General features: G+C 37.7%; 2 protein-coding genes across 7 annotated transcripts; one reads left to right on the forward strand and one right to left on the reverse strand.

Annotated features, from left to right (window-relative positions):
- Positions 1-438: 438 nt before the first annotated feature.
- On the reverse strand, positions 439-6,262 carry si:dkey-238d18.4 (TBC1 domain family member 15). The gene is made up of 10 exons (XM_067601902.1): positions 5,682-6,262; positions 4,085-4,270; positions 3,839-3,954; positions 3,306-3,409; positions 2,562-2,629; positions 2,304-2,450; positions 1,916-2,006; positions 1,634-1,782; positions 1,368-1,509; positions 439-1,273 (listed from the first exon to the last, which is right to left on the reverse strand). The coding sequence occupies exons 1-10, from the start codon at positions 5,869-5,871 to the stop codon at positions 1,105-1,107; spliced, it is 1,362 nt and encodes a 453-aa protein (XP_067458003.1). The 5' UTR covers positions 5,872-6,262; the 3' UTR covers positions 439-1,104.
- Positions 6,263-8,543: 2,281 nt separating this feature from the next.
- LOC137191651 (myeloid cell surface antigen CD33-like) lies at positions 8,544-17,358 on the forward strand. Of its 6 annotated transcripts, XR_010930426.1 has the most exons (10): positions 8,544-8,644; positions 8,800-8,860; positions 8,948-9,318; positions 9,497-10,981; positions 11,069-11,440; positions 15,054-15,080; positions 15,261-15,398; positions 15,615-15,689; positions 15,876-15,957; positions 16,047-17,358. XR_010930426.1 is itself a non-coding variant. In XM_067601941.1 (8 exons), the coding sequence occupies exons 1-8, from the start codon at positions 14,242-14,244 to the stop codon at positions 16,131-16,133; spliced, it is 867 nt and encodes a 288-aa protein (XP_067458042.1). In that variant the 5' UTR covers positions 14,170-14,241; the 3' UTR covers positions 16,134-17,358. The 6 variants fall into 6 exon arrangements, 2 of the variants coding, with proteins under 2 accessions (XP_067458043.1, XP_067458042.1); XR_010930424.1 differs by having other exon boundaries at positions 9,497-11,440; positions 15,275-15,398; XR_010930427.1 differs by lacking the exons at positions 9,497-10,981; positions 11,069-11,440.
- The last annotated feature ends 1,304 nt before the right edge of the window (positions 17,359-18,662 follow it).

Consider the following 18,662-nt stretch of genomic DNA (forward strand, 5'->3'; position numbering starts at 1 on the left):
TGTGATCAAGTGTTGGGACCTGGAACAATACAGTGTTACTGATGAACCTTAAAAAAAAAAAAATCAAAACAAAACATGTTAATACTTCACTATTATATTCTGAAAAACTCTTGATAGCCTTAAACCTCTGGAATCATGTACATAAACACTCAGTGTGCACTTTGTCTTATATAAATGTTTGAGAATAGTAAAAAAAAACCCTCAAATCTCAGTCAGATGTTAATACCATCTGCAGTGTAGGGACTGAAATTTGAGGTAGCTCATATTATTAGCTCACTAGAAATACAACTTGGTAGCAGTGTACATTAATTTATGTACTTGCACAAAAGACACATTTGAAGTTTTTCAGAGGTGGAGATTAAATCAGTAGTTGTAGAAAAACATTGTTTTTTATGTTTCTGTGAAGGATGTTGGAATTTTTTCTAGCACCACATAAAAAACGATCTTCAGTAATTTTATTGAGGTATAATTTTCAATGGAAGACCATTAATAGTGCAGCATTAACATTTTAAGGTTATTTACATTGTGAGTCAAGTAAAACACATGTGCTTCATTCTCTTAGCTGTGCAGTAATAACCAGCCAAACTTTTCCTTTCCCTTACTGCACACTCCCTCTGCCAGAGCTCAAAAAGCGGATATCTATTCTCGTTACATAGGCCTCTTTGACACATACGCCATCTGGCATTAAATATAACTTCAGTTTGTTAGAACACCGCCTGTTGCACCACACCAGATCTTAGTTATCACATGTGGCAGTCTTGTAGCTGTTTTCTTCCGGTAGCTGAATATTGCATAACCTGCAAAAAATAATCATTTAAGATCTGATTCTGTGGTACTGAGGTATTTGTCGAAGCTTTTCATATTATGACAGTTTAAGAGAGCAACTGAAACTCACAGTATGTGTTGTTCTACTGTCATACAATAAATACTATACATTTATAATAAACAGCAATAACTCATGAAAAAGTAAGCAGCCATCAGTACATCAGTGTGTTTCCCTCGGTAGTGTAAAGAATATATGCCATCAAAACTCAAAATAGGGATTATCAGTCCCTTGTTCCAAATTACAGTTTCAAAAGGCGTCAGGTATTTAAATAGTAGCTATCACTTTAAAACAAATAAACTACGGAGCTGATAAAGAAAATCTTCTTCTTTGCTCTTGTGTGCACTACAGCGCCCATTCATGTAGTCCCAAGCACAGCGCTTGCAGTAGTTGTAGAAATGGTGCTCTGCCTTCTTTAGTGTGCTGTTCAGGTCCAGTGTTCCCTGAAGGCTGCACAAAAAGCAAAGTTTTTACCAACACATTCAAAGAGCACAGAGCATTCACAAATGCACAACAATTTGTACGTCTCAGCATACAGACAAACCTGCTTGTAAACTGGATGAGCTGTACATCATCTCGGCACCGCAGCAGAGACTCTCTGTTGTCTAACAGAATGGCTGCACAGATGAAGAGCTCAAAGGTGAAGTCAGTGTTGATGGCCTGCAGTTCCGACTGTGAATTGTCCTCTGCAAACATCAACATCAAGGCAGACATATCACTAAATAAATTAAGACATTTAACAGAGGTAAGTGTTAGTACTTTTCCACATACAGCCTCATTTATTCTGTCAACTTGAACTCTGGATTTCACCTGTGCTGTATTTCCGTGCCAGCCTTTCCTGATAACGGGCTCGGTCTACTTGTTGGGAAATGAGCTCCAGGTGGTCACAGCTCAGGATCTCGAACAAACGTAGAGCGTCACTGTGTTCAAACTCTCTCTGGAAACCCAGCAGTAGCCATCTAGAGGGAGGAGCAACACATTGCACAAACCAAATGTGCATATGTTATATGAACACATACAACCATATGCATATGTAGAGAATTAAAATACAGAATGGTGCCAAAGATGTATACTGCTGTGCTCACGCAATACCTGTGGCAGAAGGTGAAGCTCTCCATGTTGTCTGTGACTAAGTGAGTGTAAAGCTGTGGGTCCAGTTCTTTTAACAGGGCTGCCTCCAACTCTAGAGGACACAAGTCTTTCAATTGCTTGTACATTATACAACATAATCTAAACAATCTATCACTTTCTTATACTTATTTGCAGACAAAAACTTTTGCTCTAGACAGATTTCATTTTTTGAGTCCAAGAACTGTTCAATGTCCTTGTTTTACCACTAGAGGTCCTGAAACTTTTTTGCAATTACAATAGCAGACAATTCTCATTTTCACAACATATTGTGTATATCTTGAGAATATAACTTCTAATAAATAATGTTTTTTCTTTCTTTCTTTCTTTTTGTTCTCTTTGCTGATCTCACCTATTTTTCTGTGCAGACCATCAGCCCTGAAGTCCTTAGAGAACTTCTCCATGTAGCAGGAGAAACTCCAGAAAGTGTCGACCTCAGAGTCGAGGACCTCCAGGAACCGGCTGCACAGGTCATTCATTCCCTGGGCATAACTGACCTCTGGGTCCACAATCAAGGGGTGCACAAAACAAAAGAGTCAGTGTAACAAATACAGGCTATCACTGCTGTCTCATCTGGTCAGTGTCAATAAAACTGAGATGGGTTGCTTACCTGGATGAAAAGCAGCATAAGTGATGAGGATATCTCTCAAAACCAACAGATTGCCTGAACCCTCACCCCTGCAGACACATAAAATATTAGTGTGGCATAAGTGAGCGAGATTAGTTGAAAACCTCAACCTTAATCACTGATACAAAGCCTAAAAGGATATGACAATATTTATAGAGCAGATAACAACAAAGTTAGATTTCCCCAAACATCCTAACATTTAGGAAAGGCAGGAGCAAAACAGTAAGGTTGGCTCTGGAGCCCTGGGGGGCAGGAGAAACAAATATCTCGGTAGCTACAAATCAAGTTAGGTTAGTTTTTTTTCCTATGTTTATCTAAATTCAGAACACATGCATGAAGCATTAAAGTCTGATCCAAAGAGGAACTGCTTGACTCAGCAAGGTCTGAGTGCTTGTGCTGAGTGCTGTGCAATACTATGATTTGTCTTGTGTAAATATTAAAAAGTTGACATGGCTGTAAGTGTTACATAAGAAACTTGTTTTAAAAGCAAATTAAACCTGACATAACACAGTCTATTGCTCTCTTTGTTTGGCTTGTTTCTGTGTCAGCCCAGGGGAGCAGAAAGTCAGTAATCTCTTTTAGCTGCTCAAAACCTCTTGTCCGGATGTTTGCTCCTGCTAACTTCTTGTTAAGGTTCAGCAATCGAACTTCATACATTACTCCATGACACATATCTTAAATCTACTTTGTAATGGGCAAAAAAACACAATAATGGCTACCACTCACTGGTAATAGCTCAGGTCTCTGTTAGTTCTTGGGACATCTTTGTCAATGATTCGTATGGCTTCCCGCAGCTCTTCATGGTCAAAAGTGTCCCGCTCAAACAATATCTGTTAACAGAAAAGAAATGTAGATAATGGAGTAAAAAAAACCTTTTATTCTATCTTGTTTTATTAGAAAAGGGAGTAAAATGTATTGGCTGTAAATTAGTGTCACTAGTTCCTTGTTTTCTAAGTGCTGAACACTTCAGTCTCGCTAGTGCAAGAAGGTCAACTGATACCATAGGTAAATAAATGACAAACAGTGTGTTTAACAAAATTAGATCCTGCTGAGTAATTACCCTGAACATACTCCTCCCAAGTTAAACAGTTTCTTTTCCACCAAACAATGCCAAAGAAAATACATTCACTGGAACCACAGAGATGTAATTAACAGAACCAAAGCAGAAATGTACTGCATAGAAAACAGAAATACATAGAAAATATAAAATACAAATATATAGATTAGAATTATACTAACATATATTTAACATATCAAACCTGTGCCTGCAGCTCTAAGAAAGTCAGCCTGTCCCTGACCTCACTCTGGTCCAGGGCCTGTTGCTGGACCTGTGCTTGCCTCTGGTCGAAGTACCTGACTGCTGCCACCAACTCAGCTGGCATGGAGATGGATGAAGTAGAAGAGAAAGAGAAATCGAGAATGATTAGGTGGACACACTTGAGAGCCAGGTTGACCAAGCCAACTTCCGTCAAGACGACAGAGTTTGTGCATGCTTGGGTGTTTACCATCAGTGCCATTGAGGTGCATCCGCACGGCTGAAGGAAGGAATTGCTGCCACTTTCTCTTCATGACCTGGTAGCGTATGGCCAACTGCTCCTGCAGCAGAGGGCGCTCCAAAGCTGTTGAGCTGCACGGGTACATCCCAAACAGGAAGCGCCACGCCAGGCCACGCTCAGAGGGTGACACGCCACCTTGACAGGGATTGAAAACCTCTGGATCATTTACAGTGGACAAATATATAATTGACTCTTGTGTTTTCAAGCTTGGAGGTTAGACATGTAACAAAGACCATCAGACCAAAACAAATCCTAAATGGGTAACATGTAAGAATCAGAGCTTTGCAGCTAAGAAAAGAAAAGAAATAGAAAACAATAGCTGCTCCTAAATTTGCTGAACTTTCCTCAGTTCTCAGGGGGATTTGAGACAATATCTTATGTAATGTCTTGCTCTGTGGGTTTTTTAATCTTTGGTTTCTTTGTAGGGATGGAATGTGTATAAAGGTCAGAGGGCCACAGAAAAGGAGGCTGAGCTTCCACATTCCTGCTCACAGTTGATAGATTCAGTGTGATGTTTTACCCCAGCGACGACTCCTCTGGTTAGATGTTTATTACCCTGTGACCCAATGTTGCTGAAACCTTGAACATTTGCAGCAAGGAATTACCTTTTATGTACTGGAGACGCCTCTGAAACACTAATCCAGTGCTATCCTCATTTCTTAGCTTCACACACTTCACCAGATATCTTTGTCTGACTGTGGAATCTCATGTGATTTTATTCTGCTTCTTAGAAATCTTGCCAACTCTATAAATGGTATTTGTTGTTTTATCAAAGTGGTCACGCTGGGGTTCTTTGCTCGAGGGGGTTCAATGCACACGTAAATGTTAGATTTTAGTGAATGGCTTGACTGTGGCTGAGATAATATCCTGAAGCAAAGCATCACTTGACTTCCTCTTGGTTTGTAGGAATGACTATGATAACAATTCAGCATGTTGGGGCTGACCCCTCATGCATGTGATCATAAAAGGTCCTTCTTGTGTTATTTACTTAAAAGCAATGCTTGTGTGGGCATAGTTTTTATTTGTTTTTTTGCATTTATACAAATTTGCTAAATGCAATGTAAGTCAAAAAGTTTGAAATAAATCAGAATTATCAGTCCTTTCACCTTGTTATGTCCTGTTTAGAATAATATACTGTATGTGCAAGATTACACATGTACATATACATTTCTGTAGATGCAACTATTCAACAGCCTGTGCTGCATGCCAAGCACAATCTCTTGGCTCTTTCCTGTCATTGCACACCCTACTAATACAGAAATGTAAATGTAACAGGATTATCGAAGACTTTATATTTCTAAATGGGCATTATGAGATTACTGAAGATTTCCCTTTGCCCTGGTGTGACCTCATAATACTATACTCTACTGTATCTGACAATTAAGTTAAAACTGAGCCTCTGTCAAATACTCAGCCTATGTTGTATACAAACAGTTCTTGCATATGAATGAAGGTTTTCATTATTTTGTATTTAGGAAAACCACTTATTTAGATAGATAGATAGATAGATAGATAGATAGATAGATAGATAGATAGATAGATCTACCGTTTTTGAAAATGTGCATCCTCAGTCTTGACTCGTCCACCCTCCCCTCAGCGTCCATGACTCCGGGTAAGGTGAGACGTGCAGCGGACAGAGCAGGAGAGCTGACCATGGCTACTCGCCTTTGGAAACAGTGTGAGCTGTCCTCCTCTCCTGCTGTCTGCCGGGGACTCCCGTTAGTCAGATATTCCATCTGTGCCTGCGGTATTCGCAATCACACCGTGCACAGGTGAAGAAAAGTTTGTCTGACGCAGCGCATCCACGGAGCCACAACGGACAAGAAACTGTCATCCTCTTATACTGCCTGAACAACACCTCTCTTCACGACACCCATCTCCCTGCGTGACCTGGAGGCTGAAACCAGCCAGGACGGATTTCTTCTAACAGAGTCGGATCCTTCAAGAACACGAAACTTGTTGAGTTAGTTTCAGAAAACCATTTCCAGCTTTGTTGACTCGCATTCAGCCATCTGGGAGTCATATGACTGCACCTTGAGATCCGAGTTTGGCCCACATTCCAGGTGGAGTCCGGACTTCAGTGCCAAAGTTCACTTTGGATTTGCGAGCATGTCTCGCTCCACCTAGTGGTTTTATTTAAGAGCATCAAGCACCAATAGCTTTCCACAACAGTTTTACTCATCAATGGCCCCGACTAATATAAAGTGTTCTTGAATATAGCAGACAGGCATCTCAACATAGTTACCTTGCCTTTCTGAGTTTGAAATGCTCTATATGACAAATTAATGCTGATCAGGGTAATATTGTTTTTTCAATTAAGGTTAACTAGAGAATTATGTTATTACACCATACTTACAAAATAAAAACAGAGGCTGTTATAAGAAAATTTGATCACCACTCCTCTTTTTAGAAGTGAAAGCAGAATTGAAATGTTATTCATTGTCTACAGTCCTGCATGGCTTTGCTCAACAGTACCAATGACTTTAAGAAATGCTTTAAGAAATGGGCCTCTCAGAGCTAATAGGTCATCTGGTCCAGAGAGCAATCTGGTGGCTCCAAGGTTGACTCAAAATTTGTGAACCAGCTTTCGGTTATGATGGTTAAAACTGCTGGAATACGCTGCCAGATGCCAGTTGTGTACTAATATTGACATTTAAGTAAAAAAATCTACCTGATCATTCCTTTTCCCCTGCAGCATTAGATTCACTTTTGTTGTTTCCATTTTTAAACAGTATTTAATTGTTTGAATTGCTTCTTTAAACTGCATGGCCAGATTAACCTGTTAGGGGGCCTTGGGGCAACAATTTGCTGATGGGTCCCTTTTGACACCCCACATACCACTCTGTGCATTGTGTATATTTGTACCAGAATGCTACTATTAGCATGGCCCCAGCTTTTCTATGTATTAGTTAATTTGCTGTAATTTGATTAAGTTCAACTCTATTTAGGAATATGCACCATGTGAGCGCAATATAACCTAAAATAATAAAGGTATTAAAACTGTATTTTGACTCAGGGCCCTTCTACAACACAGGGGCAAAACATTAGCTGATAATGCAGGACCTATCTTAGTTGAATTGTACTCAAGTGGTGCAAATTTACTAACCAATATGGAGTTATCAACATAGACTGACGTGTGCTTGAGGTCAGGGAAGTTGCCCACTTTGCCCAGTTGTTTGCGCATGTATGAATGTTCTTTGTATTTCTCTCAGAATGACATGCGGCAATAAATAAAGTTATCCTGCTCACCTTTGCTGATAGAGAAACACAGGAATATGCAGGAAATGCAGGAATAGCAGATTGACAAGCTTTTAAATTATCTCATAAATGAATTGCGGTGTACAAGTACAAAAAATATTACATGAGGAAAATAAAGTATCAAAAGTAGGCAACTGGATTAATTTATTTAGTGGCCAAGCAGTTTATGGCCTTTAGATAACATGGTAGAAGGTGACAACCTTTTCACTCTCTTGTTCTCTGTTGCTGTGAATGGATGCATATACCCTTTTTCAGTCCTGATACTACTTTTCTTTTCTTTATCACATCTATTCAATGTCTGTGCGTACTGGAAGAGGAATCCCTGCTGTGTTGTGAGAACAGATGTATAATGTCTTATGTGGTTCTGGAAGCAGCTGTCTAAAGATAAAAATCATTGGAGAATTATGGCACTTGATCAATAATACTCATGCATGAAAACAATCAAAACAGTCTGTGGAGCCAGCATCAACTAAAGGGTCACTGCACAGTCAAACTGCTGAGTAAATGTTGCATTGGAACAAATACACTGTTGTCAATGTTTGACTCAAACATCTGGTCACATCCTCTTCCACAAAGGCAATGTGTTAAAACATTTAAAGAATTCACTGAAAGGTCAAAGGTCAAGATTTAAGATACTGTAAGGGTTGCCATCACCACTCTCCAATAAAACAGAAGAACTAATACTCTGGCCGTCACATTACATGTCATACTGAAAAATAAATGTCGGCCTCACATAGTGTCTGAGTAGTTTTAGGTCTCTACGTTTCTGTTGATGTGAAATCTCACACATATTATACACTCATGTGATACTGATATCTCTGTCACCTTGAAATGACTTCCTCAGTATCTTTACACTTATGAGTCTTTGTTGTTTTGACGAATGTCAGTAATTGCAAGAGATGTAAAAATACACTTTAGCTTCAAGTGGATATTATCATTTATATCCAGCACACTGTACAGTGTTTGTATTTTTAAATGACATGACAGGTACAGACTATAAGGAGCAGCCTTACTGTTTTCTTTCATTATTCTTGATACACTTCTGTATAATGTTTGCCTTCACACTCATCAGGAAAGTTATGCAATGGTCAAAGTTCCCCTGTTTCCCCCAACTTCCCTTTAAAAAAGAAATTCATCACTGCTATAGCAACACGAAACACATCGAAGAATTTCACATCAATATTAAGATCTAAGACATGTTGCTCATGTCAAATGACAAAGCACCACAACCTCTTCTGGGTCACTCTCACAGTGAGTATTTACTTTTACACAGTGAATGGTGTTTAACTCCAGATTGTTGTAGTTTATGGGCAACCAGATGTGATTGATACAGTTGTAAAAGTGAACTAACTTGTCAGGATTTGAGGATTATGTTGGTTAACCTCAGAATGTCTTCCTTGGATCAGATGAAGCTGCAGCCCCTGGTTGAGCTTAGTCTCATTTTGATCCTGGCCTCTTATGCAAAAGGTGGGTGACGTATTTCAGTGTTTGTTTTGAGGTTTTGCTCATGAAGTATGTACCTAAAGTAAATATCAATTCTGCTTTTGAACACAGGTGAAGGCTGGATAGTTCATGTCAACAAAACAATTCATGCAAAATTGGGTGATAATGTGACCATACCATGTACGTTTACATATCCGAAAAAGAACCACACAAAAGAGCCTGAGCTTCACTGGAAATTGCGTAGGATAAGTAGCATTAATACCTACGACAAGCAGAACAATTCCATATACCTTTATCACCCAAATGAAACAATGTGGAAGAGAAGTACAGAGGAAGGACCAAGCTCATCAGAAACAGCGGTAATGGAAACTGCTCCCTCAAGATCTTCAACATCACGGATAATGAGCCATATATCTATTTAAGAATTTTAACATATGACAACTATAGTTTCGTAAAGACCCCTGTCTCCATTTATGTGTCTGGTAAGAATTTCATTTTAGTTGTGATTTAAAATTATATTTACATGCTTGAGTAAAGTGAAATGTAACTAATACTTCATATGTTTCTCCCACTTGGCCAGGTGCTACACCAGTCCCCATTAACCCAGGTATAATTTTTACCTTTTTATCATCTCATCTTATGTTGTTTCCTTCTTCACAGAGACTGCACCCCAGCCGCCTTCAGGACCAATGTATGCCACCATCTTTGTACCCGTCACTGCAGCTCTGATCATTATTTTTGTCATTGGATTTGTTGTTTTCAGACACAGAATGTGACTTCCCTTTAAGATCAACCAGCATTTATTTCTGCTGGATGTATGATTTGCTTGTGTTACATACAGACATGTTGAATTTGATAAATATCTTTAAGGCAGACATACTATGCTAGAACAAGGCCACGATAAACTGTCATGCTCTATATTACAAATTAATGCTGATTAGGGTAGACTTATTGTTTAATTAAGGTTAATTAGGGAATTATGTTATTACACTGTACTTACAAAATATAAACAGGGGTCGTTATAAGAAATTTTGATTACCACTCCTCATCTCTGCCTTGGACTCCAGTTAGTTTTAGAATTGAATTTGGAATAGAAATGTTATTCATTGTCTACAGTCCTGTATGACTTTGCTGCAATGACGTGCTTTAAAAAATGGCCCTCTCAGAGCTAATAGGTAATCTGGTCCAGAGAGCCATCTAGTGGCTCCAAGGTTGACTCAAAATTTGTAAACCAGCTTTTGGTTTGATGCTTGTAGCTGCTGGAATACGCTGCCAGATGCCAGTTGTGTACTAATATTGACATTTAAGTAAAAAAACCTACCTGATCATTCCTTTTCCCCTGCAGCATTAGATTCACTTTTATTGTTTCCATTTTTAAACAGTATTTAATTGTTTGAATTGCTTCTTTAAACTGCATGGCCAGATTAACCTGTTAGGGGGCCTTGGGGCAACAATTTGCTGATGGGTCCCTTTTGAAACCCCACATACCACTCTGTGCATTGTGTATATTTGTACCAGAATGCTACTATTAGCATGGCCCCAGCTTTTCTATGTATTAGTTAATTTGCTGTAATTTGATTAAGTTCAACTCTATTTAGGAATATGCACCGTGTGAGCGCAATATAACCTAAAATAATAAAGGTATTAAAACTGTATTTTGACTCAGGATCCTTCTACAACACAGGGGCAAAACATTAGCTGATAATGCAGGACCTATCTTAGTTGAATTGTACTCAAGTGGTGCAAATTTACTAACCAATATGGAGTTATCAACATAGACTGACGTGTGCTTGAGGTCAGGGAAGTTGCCCACTTTGCCCAGTTGTTTGCGCATGTATGAATGTTCTTTGTATTTCTCTCAGAATGACATGCGGCAATAAATAAAGTTATCCTGCTCACCTTTGCTGATAGAGAAACACAGGAATATGCAGGAAATGCAGGAATAGCAGATTGACAAGCTTTTAAATGATCTCATAAATGAATTGCGGTGTACAAGTACAAAAAATATTACATGAGGAAAATAAAGTATCAAAAGTAGGCAACTGGATTAATTTATTTAGTGCAGAATGTCTTCCTTGGATCAGATGAAGCTGCAGCCCCTGGTTGAGCTTAGTCTCATTTTGATCCTGGCCTCTTATGCAAAAGGTGGGTGACATATTTCAGTGTTTGTTTTGAGGTTTTGCTCATGAAGTATGCACCTAAAGTAAATATCAATTCTGCTTTTGAACACAGGTGAAGGCTGGATAGTTCATGTCACCAAAACAATTCATGCAAAATTGGGTGATAATGTGACCATACCATGTACGTTTACATATCCGAAAGAGAAACACACAAAAGAGCCTGAGCTTTACTGGAAATTGCGTAGGGAAAGTAACAAAAAAACCTATGACACGAAGAACAATTCCATATACCTTTATCACCCAAATGAAACACATGTGGAAGAGAAGTACAGAGGAAGGACCAAGCTCATCGGAAACAGCAGTAATGGAAACTGCTCCCTCAAGATCTTCAACATCACGGATAATGAGCCATATATCTATTCAAGAATTGTTGCACATGACAAGCGTAGTTTCATAAAGAACCCTGTCTCCATTTATGTGTCTGGTAAGAATTTCATTTTAGTTGTGATTTAAAATTATATTTACATGCTTGAGTAAAGTGAAATGTAACTAATACTTCATATGTTTCTCCCACTTGGCCAGGTGCTACACCAGTCACCATTAACCCAGGTATAACTTTTACATTTCTATTATCTCATTATTACATGGTTTGTTTCTGTACCCAATAGTTGTAACAAAAATGTGTTGCAGGGTAATACATAATCATAATGAAAGCTTTCCCAAACTACTTAATTTATTGTAGATATTACAAATATCACCACTCCATCAAATTGTTAAGTTTGATGTTTGCATAGTTAGTCTTAAAGCTAAAAACTGACACTCAGTTTCCTTTATTAAAAAATTCACTGTTTACAGCAATGTTAATCTTCTTCACAGAGACTACACCCGAACCGCCTTCAGGACCAATGTATGCCGCCATCTTTGTGCAAGTCACTGCAGCTCTGATCATTATTTTTGTCATTGGATTTGTTGTTTTCAGACACAGAATGTGACTTCCCTTTAAGATCAACCAGCATTTATGTCTGCTGGATGTATGATTTGCTTGTGTTACATACAGACATGTTGAATTTGATAAATATCTTTAAGGCAGACATACTATGCTAGAACAAGGCCACGATAAACTGTCATGCTCTATATTACAAATTAATGCTGATTAGGGTAGACTTATTGTTTAATTAAGGTTAATTAGGGAATTATGTTATTACACTGTACTTACAAAATATAAACAGGGGTCGTTATAAGAAATTTTGATTACCACTCCTCATCTCTGCCTTGGCTTCCAGTTAGTTTTAGAATTGAATTTGGAATAGAAATGTTATTCATTGTCTACAGTCCTGTATGACTTTGCTGCAATGACGTGCTTTAAAAAATGGGCCTCTCAGAGCTAATAGGTAATCTGGTCCAGAGAGCCATCTAGTGGCTCCAAGGTTGACTCAAAATTTGTAAACCAGCTTTTGGTTTTATGTTTGTAGCTGCTGGAATACTTTGCTAGACAGCAGATGTATACAAATATGGACATTTAAGTCAAAGACAACCAACCTGATGATTCCTTTTCCCCTGCAGCATTAGATTCACTTTTGTTGTTTCCATTTTTAAACAGTATTTAATTGTTTGAATTGCTTCTTTAAACTGCATGGCCAGATTAACCTGTTAGGGGGCCTTGGGGCAACAATTTGCTGATGGGTCCCTTTTGAAACCCCACATACCACTCTGTGCATTGTGTATATTTGTACCAGAATGCTACTATTAGCATGGCCACAGCTTTTCTATGTATTAGTTAATTTGCTGTAATTTGATTAAGTTCAACTTTATTTAGGAATATGCACCGTGTGAGCGCAATATAACCTAAAATAATAAAGGTATTAAAACTGTATTTTGACTCAGGGCCCTTCTACAAGACAGGGGCAAAACATTAGCTGATAATGCAGGACCTATCTTAGTTGAACTGTACTCAAGTGGTGCAAATTTACTAACCAATATGGAGTTATCAACATAGACTGACATGTGCTTGAGGTCAGGGAAGTTGCCCACTTTGCCCAGTTGTTTGCGCATGTATGAATGTTCTTTGTATTTCTCTCAGAATGAAATGTGGCAATAAATAAAGTTATCCTGCTCACCTTTGCTGATAGAGAAACACAGGAATATGCAGGAAATGCAGGAATAGCAGATTGACAAGCTTTTAAATGATCTCATAAATGAATTGCGGTGTACAAGTACAAAAAATATTACATGAGGAAAATAAAGTATCAAAAGTAGGCAACTGGATTAATTTATTTAGTGGCCAAGCAGTTTATGGCCTTTAGATAACATGGTAGAAGGTGACAACCTTTTCACTCTCTTGCTCTCTGTTGCTGTGAATGGATGCATATAACATTTTTCAGTCCTGATACTACTTTTCTTTTCTTTATCACATCTATTCAATGTCTGTGCGTACTGGAAGAGGAATCCCTGCTGTGTTGTGAGAACAGATGTAAAATGTCTTATGTGGTTCTGGAAGCAGCTGTCTAAAGATAAAAATCATTGGAGAATTATGGCACTTGATCAATAATACTCATGCATGAAAAATGTTAAAAACAGTCTGTGGAGCCAGCATCAACTATGGGGTCAAACTGCTAAATAAATGTTGCATTGGAACAAATACACTGTTGTCAATGTTTGACTCAAACATCTGGTCACATCCTCTTCCACAAAGGCAATGTGTTAAAACATTTAAACAATTTACTGAAAGGTCAAAGGTCAATATTTAATATACAGTAAGGTTTGCCATCACAACTCTGGCCTCACATAGTGTCTGAATAGTTGCAGGTCTCTCTACGTTTCTGTTGATGTGAAATCTCACACATATTATACACTCATGTGATACTGATATCTCTGTCACCTTGCAAAGACTTCCTCAGTATCTTTACACTTATGAGTCTTTGTTGTCTTGACAGTGATTGCAAGAAATGTAAAAATACACTTATATAATCGTTTATTTACATTTAATCATTTAATACACTAATAATATCATTTATATCCAGCACACTGTACAGTGTTTGAATTTTTAAATGACATGACAGGTACAGACTATAACGAATGGCCTTACTGTTTTCTTTCATTATTCTTGATACATTTCTGTATAATGTTTGCCTTCACACTCAATGAGAATGTTATACGAAAGTCAAAGTTCACTTTTTTGTCCCAACTTCCTTTTTTAAAAAAGAAATTCGTCACAGTTATAGCAACAGGAAACACACCCAAGAATTTCACACCGTGTTAAGATCTAAGACATGTTGCTCATGTCAAATGACAAAGCACCACAACCTCTTCTGGGTCACTCTCACAGTGAGTATTTACTTTTACACAGCGAATGGTGTTTAACTCCAGATTGTTGTACTTTATAGGCAACCAGATGTGATTGATACAGTTGTAAAAGTGAACTAACTTGTCAGGATTTGAGGATTATGTTGGTTAACCTCAGAATGTCTTCCTTGGATCAGATGAAGCTGCAGCCGCTGGTTGAGCTTAGTCTCATTTTGATCCTGGCCTCTTATGCAAAAGGTGGGTGACATATTTCAGTGTTTGTTTTGAAGTTTTGCTCATGAAGTATGCACCTAAAGTAAATATCAATTCTGCTTTTGAACACAGGTGAAGGCTGGATAGTTCATGTCAACCAAAAAATTCATGCAAAATTGGGTGATAATGTGACCATACCATGTACATTTACATATCCGAAAAAGAACCACACAAAAGAGCCTGAGCTTCACTGGAAATTGCGTAGGGAAAGTAACAAAAATAACTACGACAAGCAGAACAATTCCATATACCTTTATCACCCAAATGAAACACATGTGGAAGAGAAGTACAGAGGAAGGACCAAGCTCATTGGAAACAGCAGTAATGGAAACTGCTCCCTCAAGATCTTCAACATCACGGATAATGAGCCAGAGATCTATTTAAGAATTTTAACATATGACAAGTATAGTTTCATAAAGAACCCTGTCTCCATTAATGTGTCCGGTAAGAATTTCATTTTAGTTGTGATTTAAAATTATATTTACATGCTTGAGTAAAGTGAAATGTAACTAATACTTCATATGTTTCTCCCACTTGGCCAGGTGCTACACCAGTCCCCACTACCCCAGGTATAACTTTTACATTTCTATTATCTCATTATTACATGGTTTGTTTCTGTACCCAATAGTTGTAACAAAAATGTGTCACAGGGTAATATATAATCATAATGAAAACAAATGGTAAGTTTGATGTTTGCATTGTTGATTTTAAAGTGAAAAATTTGAAATTCAGTTTCTTTTATTAAAAAGATCACTGTTCACAGCAATCTTCACGGAGACCACACCCCAGCCGCCTTCAGGACCAATGTATGCCGCCATCTTTGTATCAGCTGCTGCAGCTCTGATCATTATTTTTGTCATTGGATTTTTTTTATTCAGACACAAAAGGTGACTTCCCTTTAAGATCAACCAGCATTTATTTCTGCTGGATGTATGATTTCCTTGTGTTACATACAGACATGTTGAATTTGATAAATATCTTTAAGGCAGACATACTATGCTAGAATATGGCTATAATAAACTGATAGTCCTATATCTTTTTTCACAGTTATTTTATAACTTCCAGTAATATACATGCCTCATAGCAATAACCTATCTTCACAGAGAACAATCTTTAACCAGGGAGGATTCTGGATATTATGCAAATTTTAGCAGAGCGTCGTCAAACCAGGCCACAAGGTTTGTGTCATGATACAGCTGCAAACATGTATGTGATGTGTGTGTGTGAGCAATACAGGAAACATTGAAGATGTTTATGGATACCTTTGACACTATAGGGAACAGTTATTCCACCAGAACAAGTGAATTACAGGCATTTCTAGTGTTCTGTTTCTCAAAACTAGAATTATCTTTTGTCTTTTTTAGAAAAGAATTGTGCAAAAAACAAGACAACAAAGAACTACCTGACCTGAAGACATTCGATGACCCTGTCTACATCAACATGGAGGTACAATACCCCCACTCCATTGGGTTTTCAATAGTAGCTCAGACATGCTCCTTTAATAACTAAAGCTAAACCAACTTCTGTCTTTGCAGGCCCCAGCAGGTCAGATGGACCAACATGTGGATCAAAGTGTGGATCATACAGACAATATATATGCAAATATGGATTATCATAAATAGTTGAAAAGCTGCATCTCACAACTCTATTTGGACTTTATTTTAAATGCTATCTTTGTATTCTGCAATGTTTTGTGTACATGTGTGTGAACATGTGTTGTGTGTAGTAGAATGCATAATGTCAGGATTCTCTTATCATGAGGAAAAAAGGATGCACGGTTTCCTTTACCTGATTTCATCAAAGAAAGACTACATACCACTGCGAAACAAAGACCAGCTAGGTTAGAATGATTACTTATTTACCGACTCATGAATGCAGGATTTGTGAGATGAGAGCCAGAAATAGTTGTGGATTTATAAAACATGAGCATTGTCTGCTTCATAATGTGTTTTAGAGTTTTTGGTGTTTCAGAGAAAAAATCATGTCTGTTATCTTTTTTTTTTTTTTAATGAGGAAGTAACGTACTGTGTATCACAGCTGAGCTAACAATGGTGGTCTCAGTCACCAGTGCGGGGAGCTCCACTGCTAAAAGCTACTGATTCAGTACAATCAGTTCAGTTTGATGGTTCAGTGTTAGATATTTGTTTGTACATATTTACTCAACACATATTGTCAAGAATAAACATTCTTGTCTGGCAATAAGGTTTGCAGCTCAGCCAGCTTACCTGCTTCTACTGCTGCTACATTAAACTCTAGCAGATGCAGCCGGTGAGCATTTACAATGTCATAAACAACTAAAATAATAGTACACAACTCGTAAAAAATAGAATTAGAATAAGAATTTGTAACATTTCCAAACATGATATTATATTCTCAGGTTGTTTTTCAGAGTTGTTTTTTTTTATTATCGTATATTGCAGTTCAGTGAGCACTGAGGCTGCTCAACTTAGTGCTGTGTTGTGCCACTGCAGGACACAGGAAATGATACCAAGCATTTAGCACATCCATTGCGCAAGGTGTTTGTAACAACTGAACTGGAGTTCTGTTTTCTGTAGATTTTTTTCATGTAATCTTAAAAAGACAGTCAAAAGCATGGGAGGGGTTAAAAGCTGTATAACTTTACTTGACACATTTCACATTTGGTGATGTTATAAACTGTGAATTTCTTTTTCTAGTCTTGCTTAATACATTTGCCAATTCACTTCCTGTGTCATCTGTATTGGAGCAGAAACTTCTGTTTTATTTTCTGATTTGATCTCTTATGCAGAGAGTAAAAGATTATTTGTAATGTGACATTTAATTGAAGGACTGTGCCAAGAATAAAGTGTTACTCCTTGTCTTCAGTGATGTACAGTGTCTAATCTTTTTTTCCACTGCATTGCCAGTTTGGTAAGTGATAGTTTCAGAGGTCCTTGAACTTTGTATTCAGTCCCTTTCACACTTTCAGACTCTATTAAGACACAAATTACAGAAGAAAGAGGTAGTATAGTGTCAGCTACTGTGTAAATGAGTGTGCTGTCAACGCTGATCTAATCATTTCCCGCTTTGTACTTCCTCAACTACAATGATAAGTTATTGATCAGTTAACAGCTGGTGTCCTAATCAAAAAAGATGCATTTTTCAGGGTCACATGTTATAATCTTGTCATAAGGAAGGAATATGAATACTTTATCTAGAAAAACTAAATCCATAAACCGATGAGTCAGACTTGGAAAGCTACTTTATTCCAAACAAGAGAGGCTGAAAAGATTTTGCTGAGGAAGAAGGACCTTGGTTGTATCAATGTCCTGCATACTTGGCCCTAGCTTATCATCATAGCCGAGAGTCTATCGTCTTCCCACAGTTTGTCTCTCATCCTGTTTCCAGGGTGTTTTCATGCATCCAAACTACAAATGCTTGATACAGAATGGTTGCTGTGGCCCATCAGGTAGAGTGAATTGTCCAGTAATCAAAGGGTTAGCAGTTTGATCCCTGACACTGAACCCTAAATTAGTCATGATTAGACCAATGCCCTCATGTTGTGCAAATGGGTGAATGAGATGCAAATTGTGAAGCACTTTGGTAAAGGCATACCATTTGTTAAAACAATACCACCTTGATGATGATCATATTACACAATGCTGTAAAGTTATGTCCAAACGAACCATATTTTCAAAATATGGCAATATGCTTTGACAGCAAGGGAAGGGGTATTTCCACAATTTCGATTTCCTGAAAAAGAAAGTTTAGTTAAGTGTGGCATTTCCCTTTAAAAGACTTAAAAATAACTGATTGCTGAAAAGCAAATTGTTCATGTGTTGATGTCTTGAATAAACACATTATTATAATGTGATTAATAATGTTACAATTAATAACATTAACATTACACAATCCTGTAATCAGTCTGTCACGTAATGTAGACTTTGGTGCAGCTTTCTTAGTGATCAGAGTGCCTTTAATTTAAATTACATGAAAAAAAAAATTGTGTTAACAACATGTGATAGCCTTAACCACACAACATCCCTTTACTAACTCCTCTTTTTTTTTTTTTTCTTAAAAAAAAAAAGTGTCTCTTTTTTCATCTGTAGTTTGGGAAACTGTATCTTCTGTCCACAACTGGAACTCAGTGTTCTGTGAAATTTTTCTGTATTAATTTGTTCATGGTAAAAAAA

This window comes from Thunnus thynnus, chromosome 10, assembly GCF_963924715.1.
Source record: "Thunnus thynnus chromosome 10, fThuThy2.1, whole genome shotgun sequence".
Classification (NCBI taxonomy): Eukaryota; Metazoa; Chordata; class Actinopteri; order Scombriformes; family Scombridae; genus Thunnus; species Thunnus thynnus.

Excerpts from the sequence above, each read along its gene's own strand:
- si:dkey-238d18.4 (XM_067601902.1), bottom strand. The coding sequence starts at position 5,871 with ATGGAATATCTGACTAACGGGAGTCCCCGGCAGACAGCAGGAGAGGAG. Across the intron at positions 4,271-5,681 it reads GATGCACATTTTCAAAAACG|GTGGCGTGTCACCCTCTGAG; the intron begins GTAGATCTATCT and ends ATCCCTGTCAAG. Across the intron at positions 3,410-3,838 it reads TCTTAGAGCTGCAGGCACAG|ATATTGTTTGAGCGGGACAC; the intron begins GTTTGATATGTT and ends TTCTGTTAACAG.
- LOC137191651 (XM_067601941.1), top strand. The coding sequence starts at position 14,242 with ATGACAAAGCACCACAACCTCTTCTGGGTCACTCTCACA. Across the intron at positions 15,399-15,614 it reads TTTTTATTCAGACACAAAAG|AGAACAATCTTTAACCAGGG; the intron begins GTGACTTCCCTT and ends CTATCTTCACAG. Across the intron at positions 15,958-16,046 it reads CTGTCTACATCAACATGGAG|GCCCCAGCAGGTCAGATGGA; the intron begins GTACAATACCCC and ends CTGTCTTTGCAG.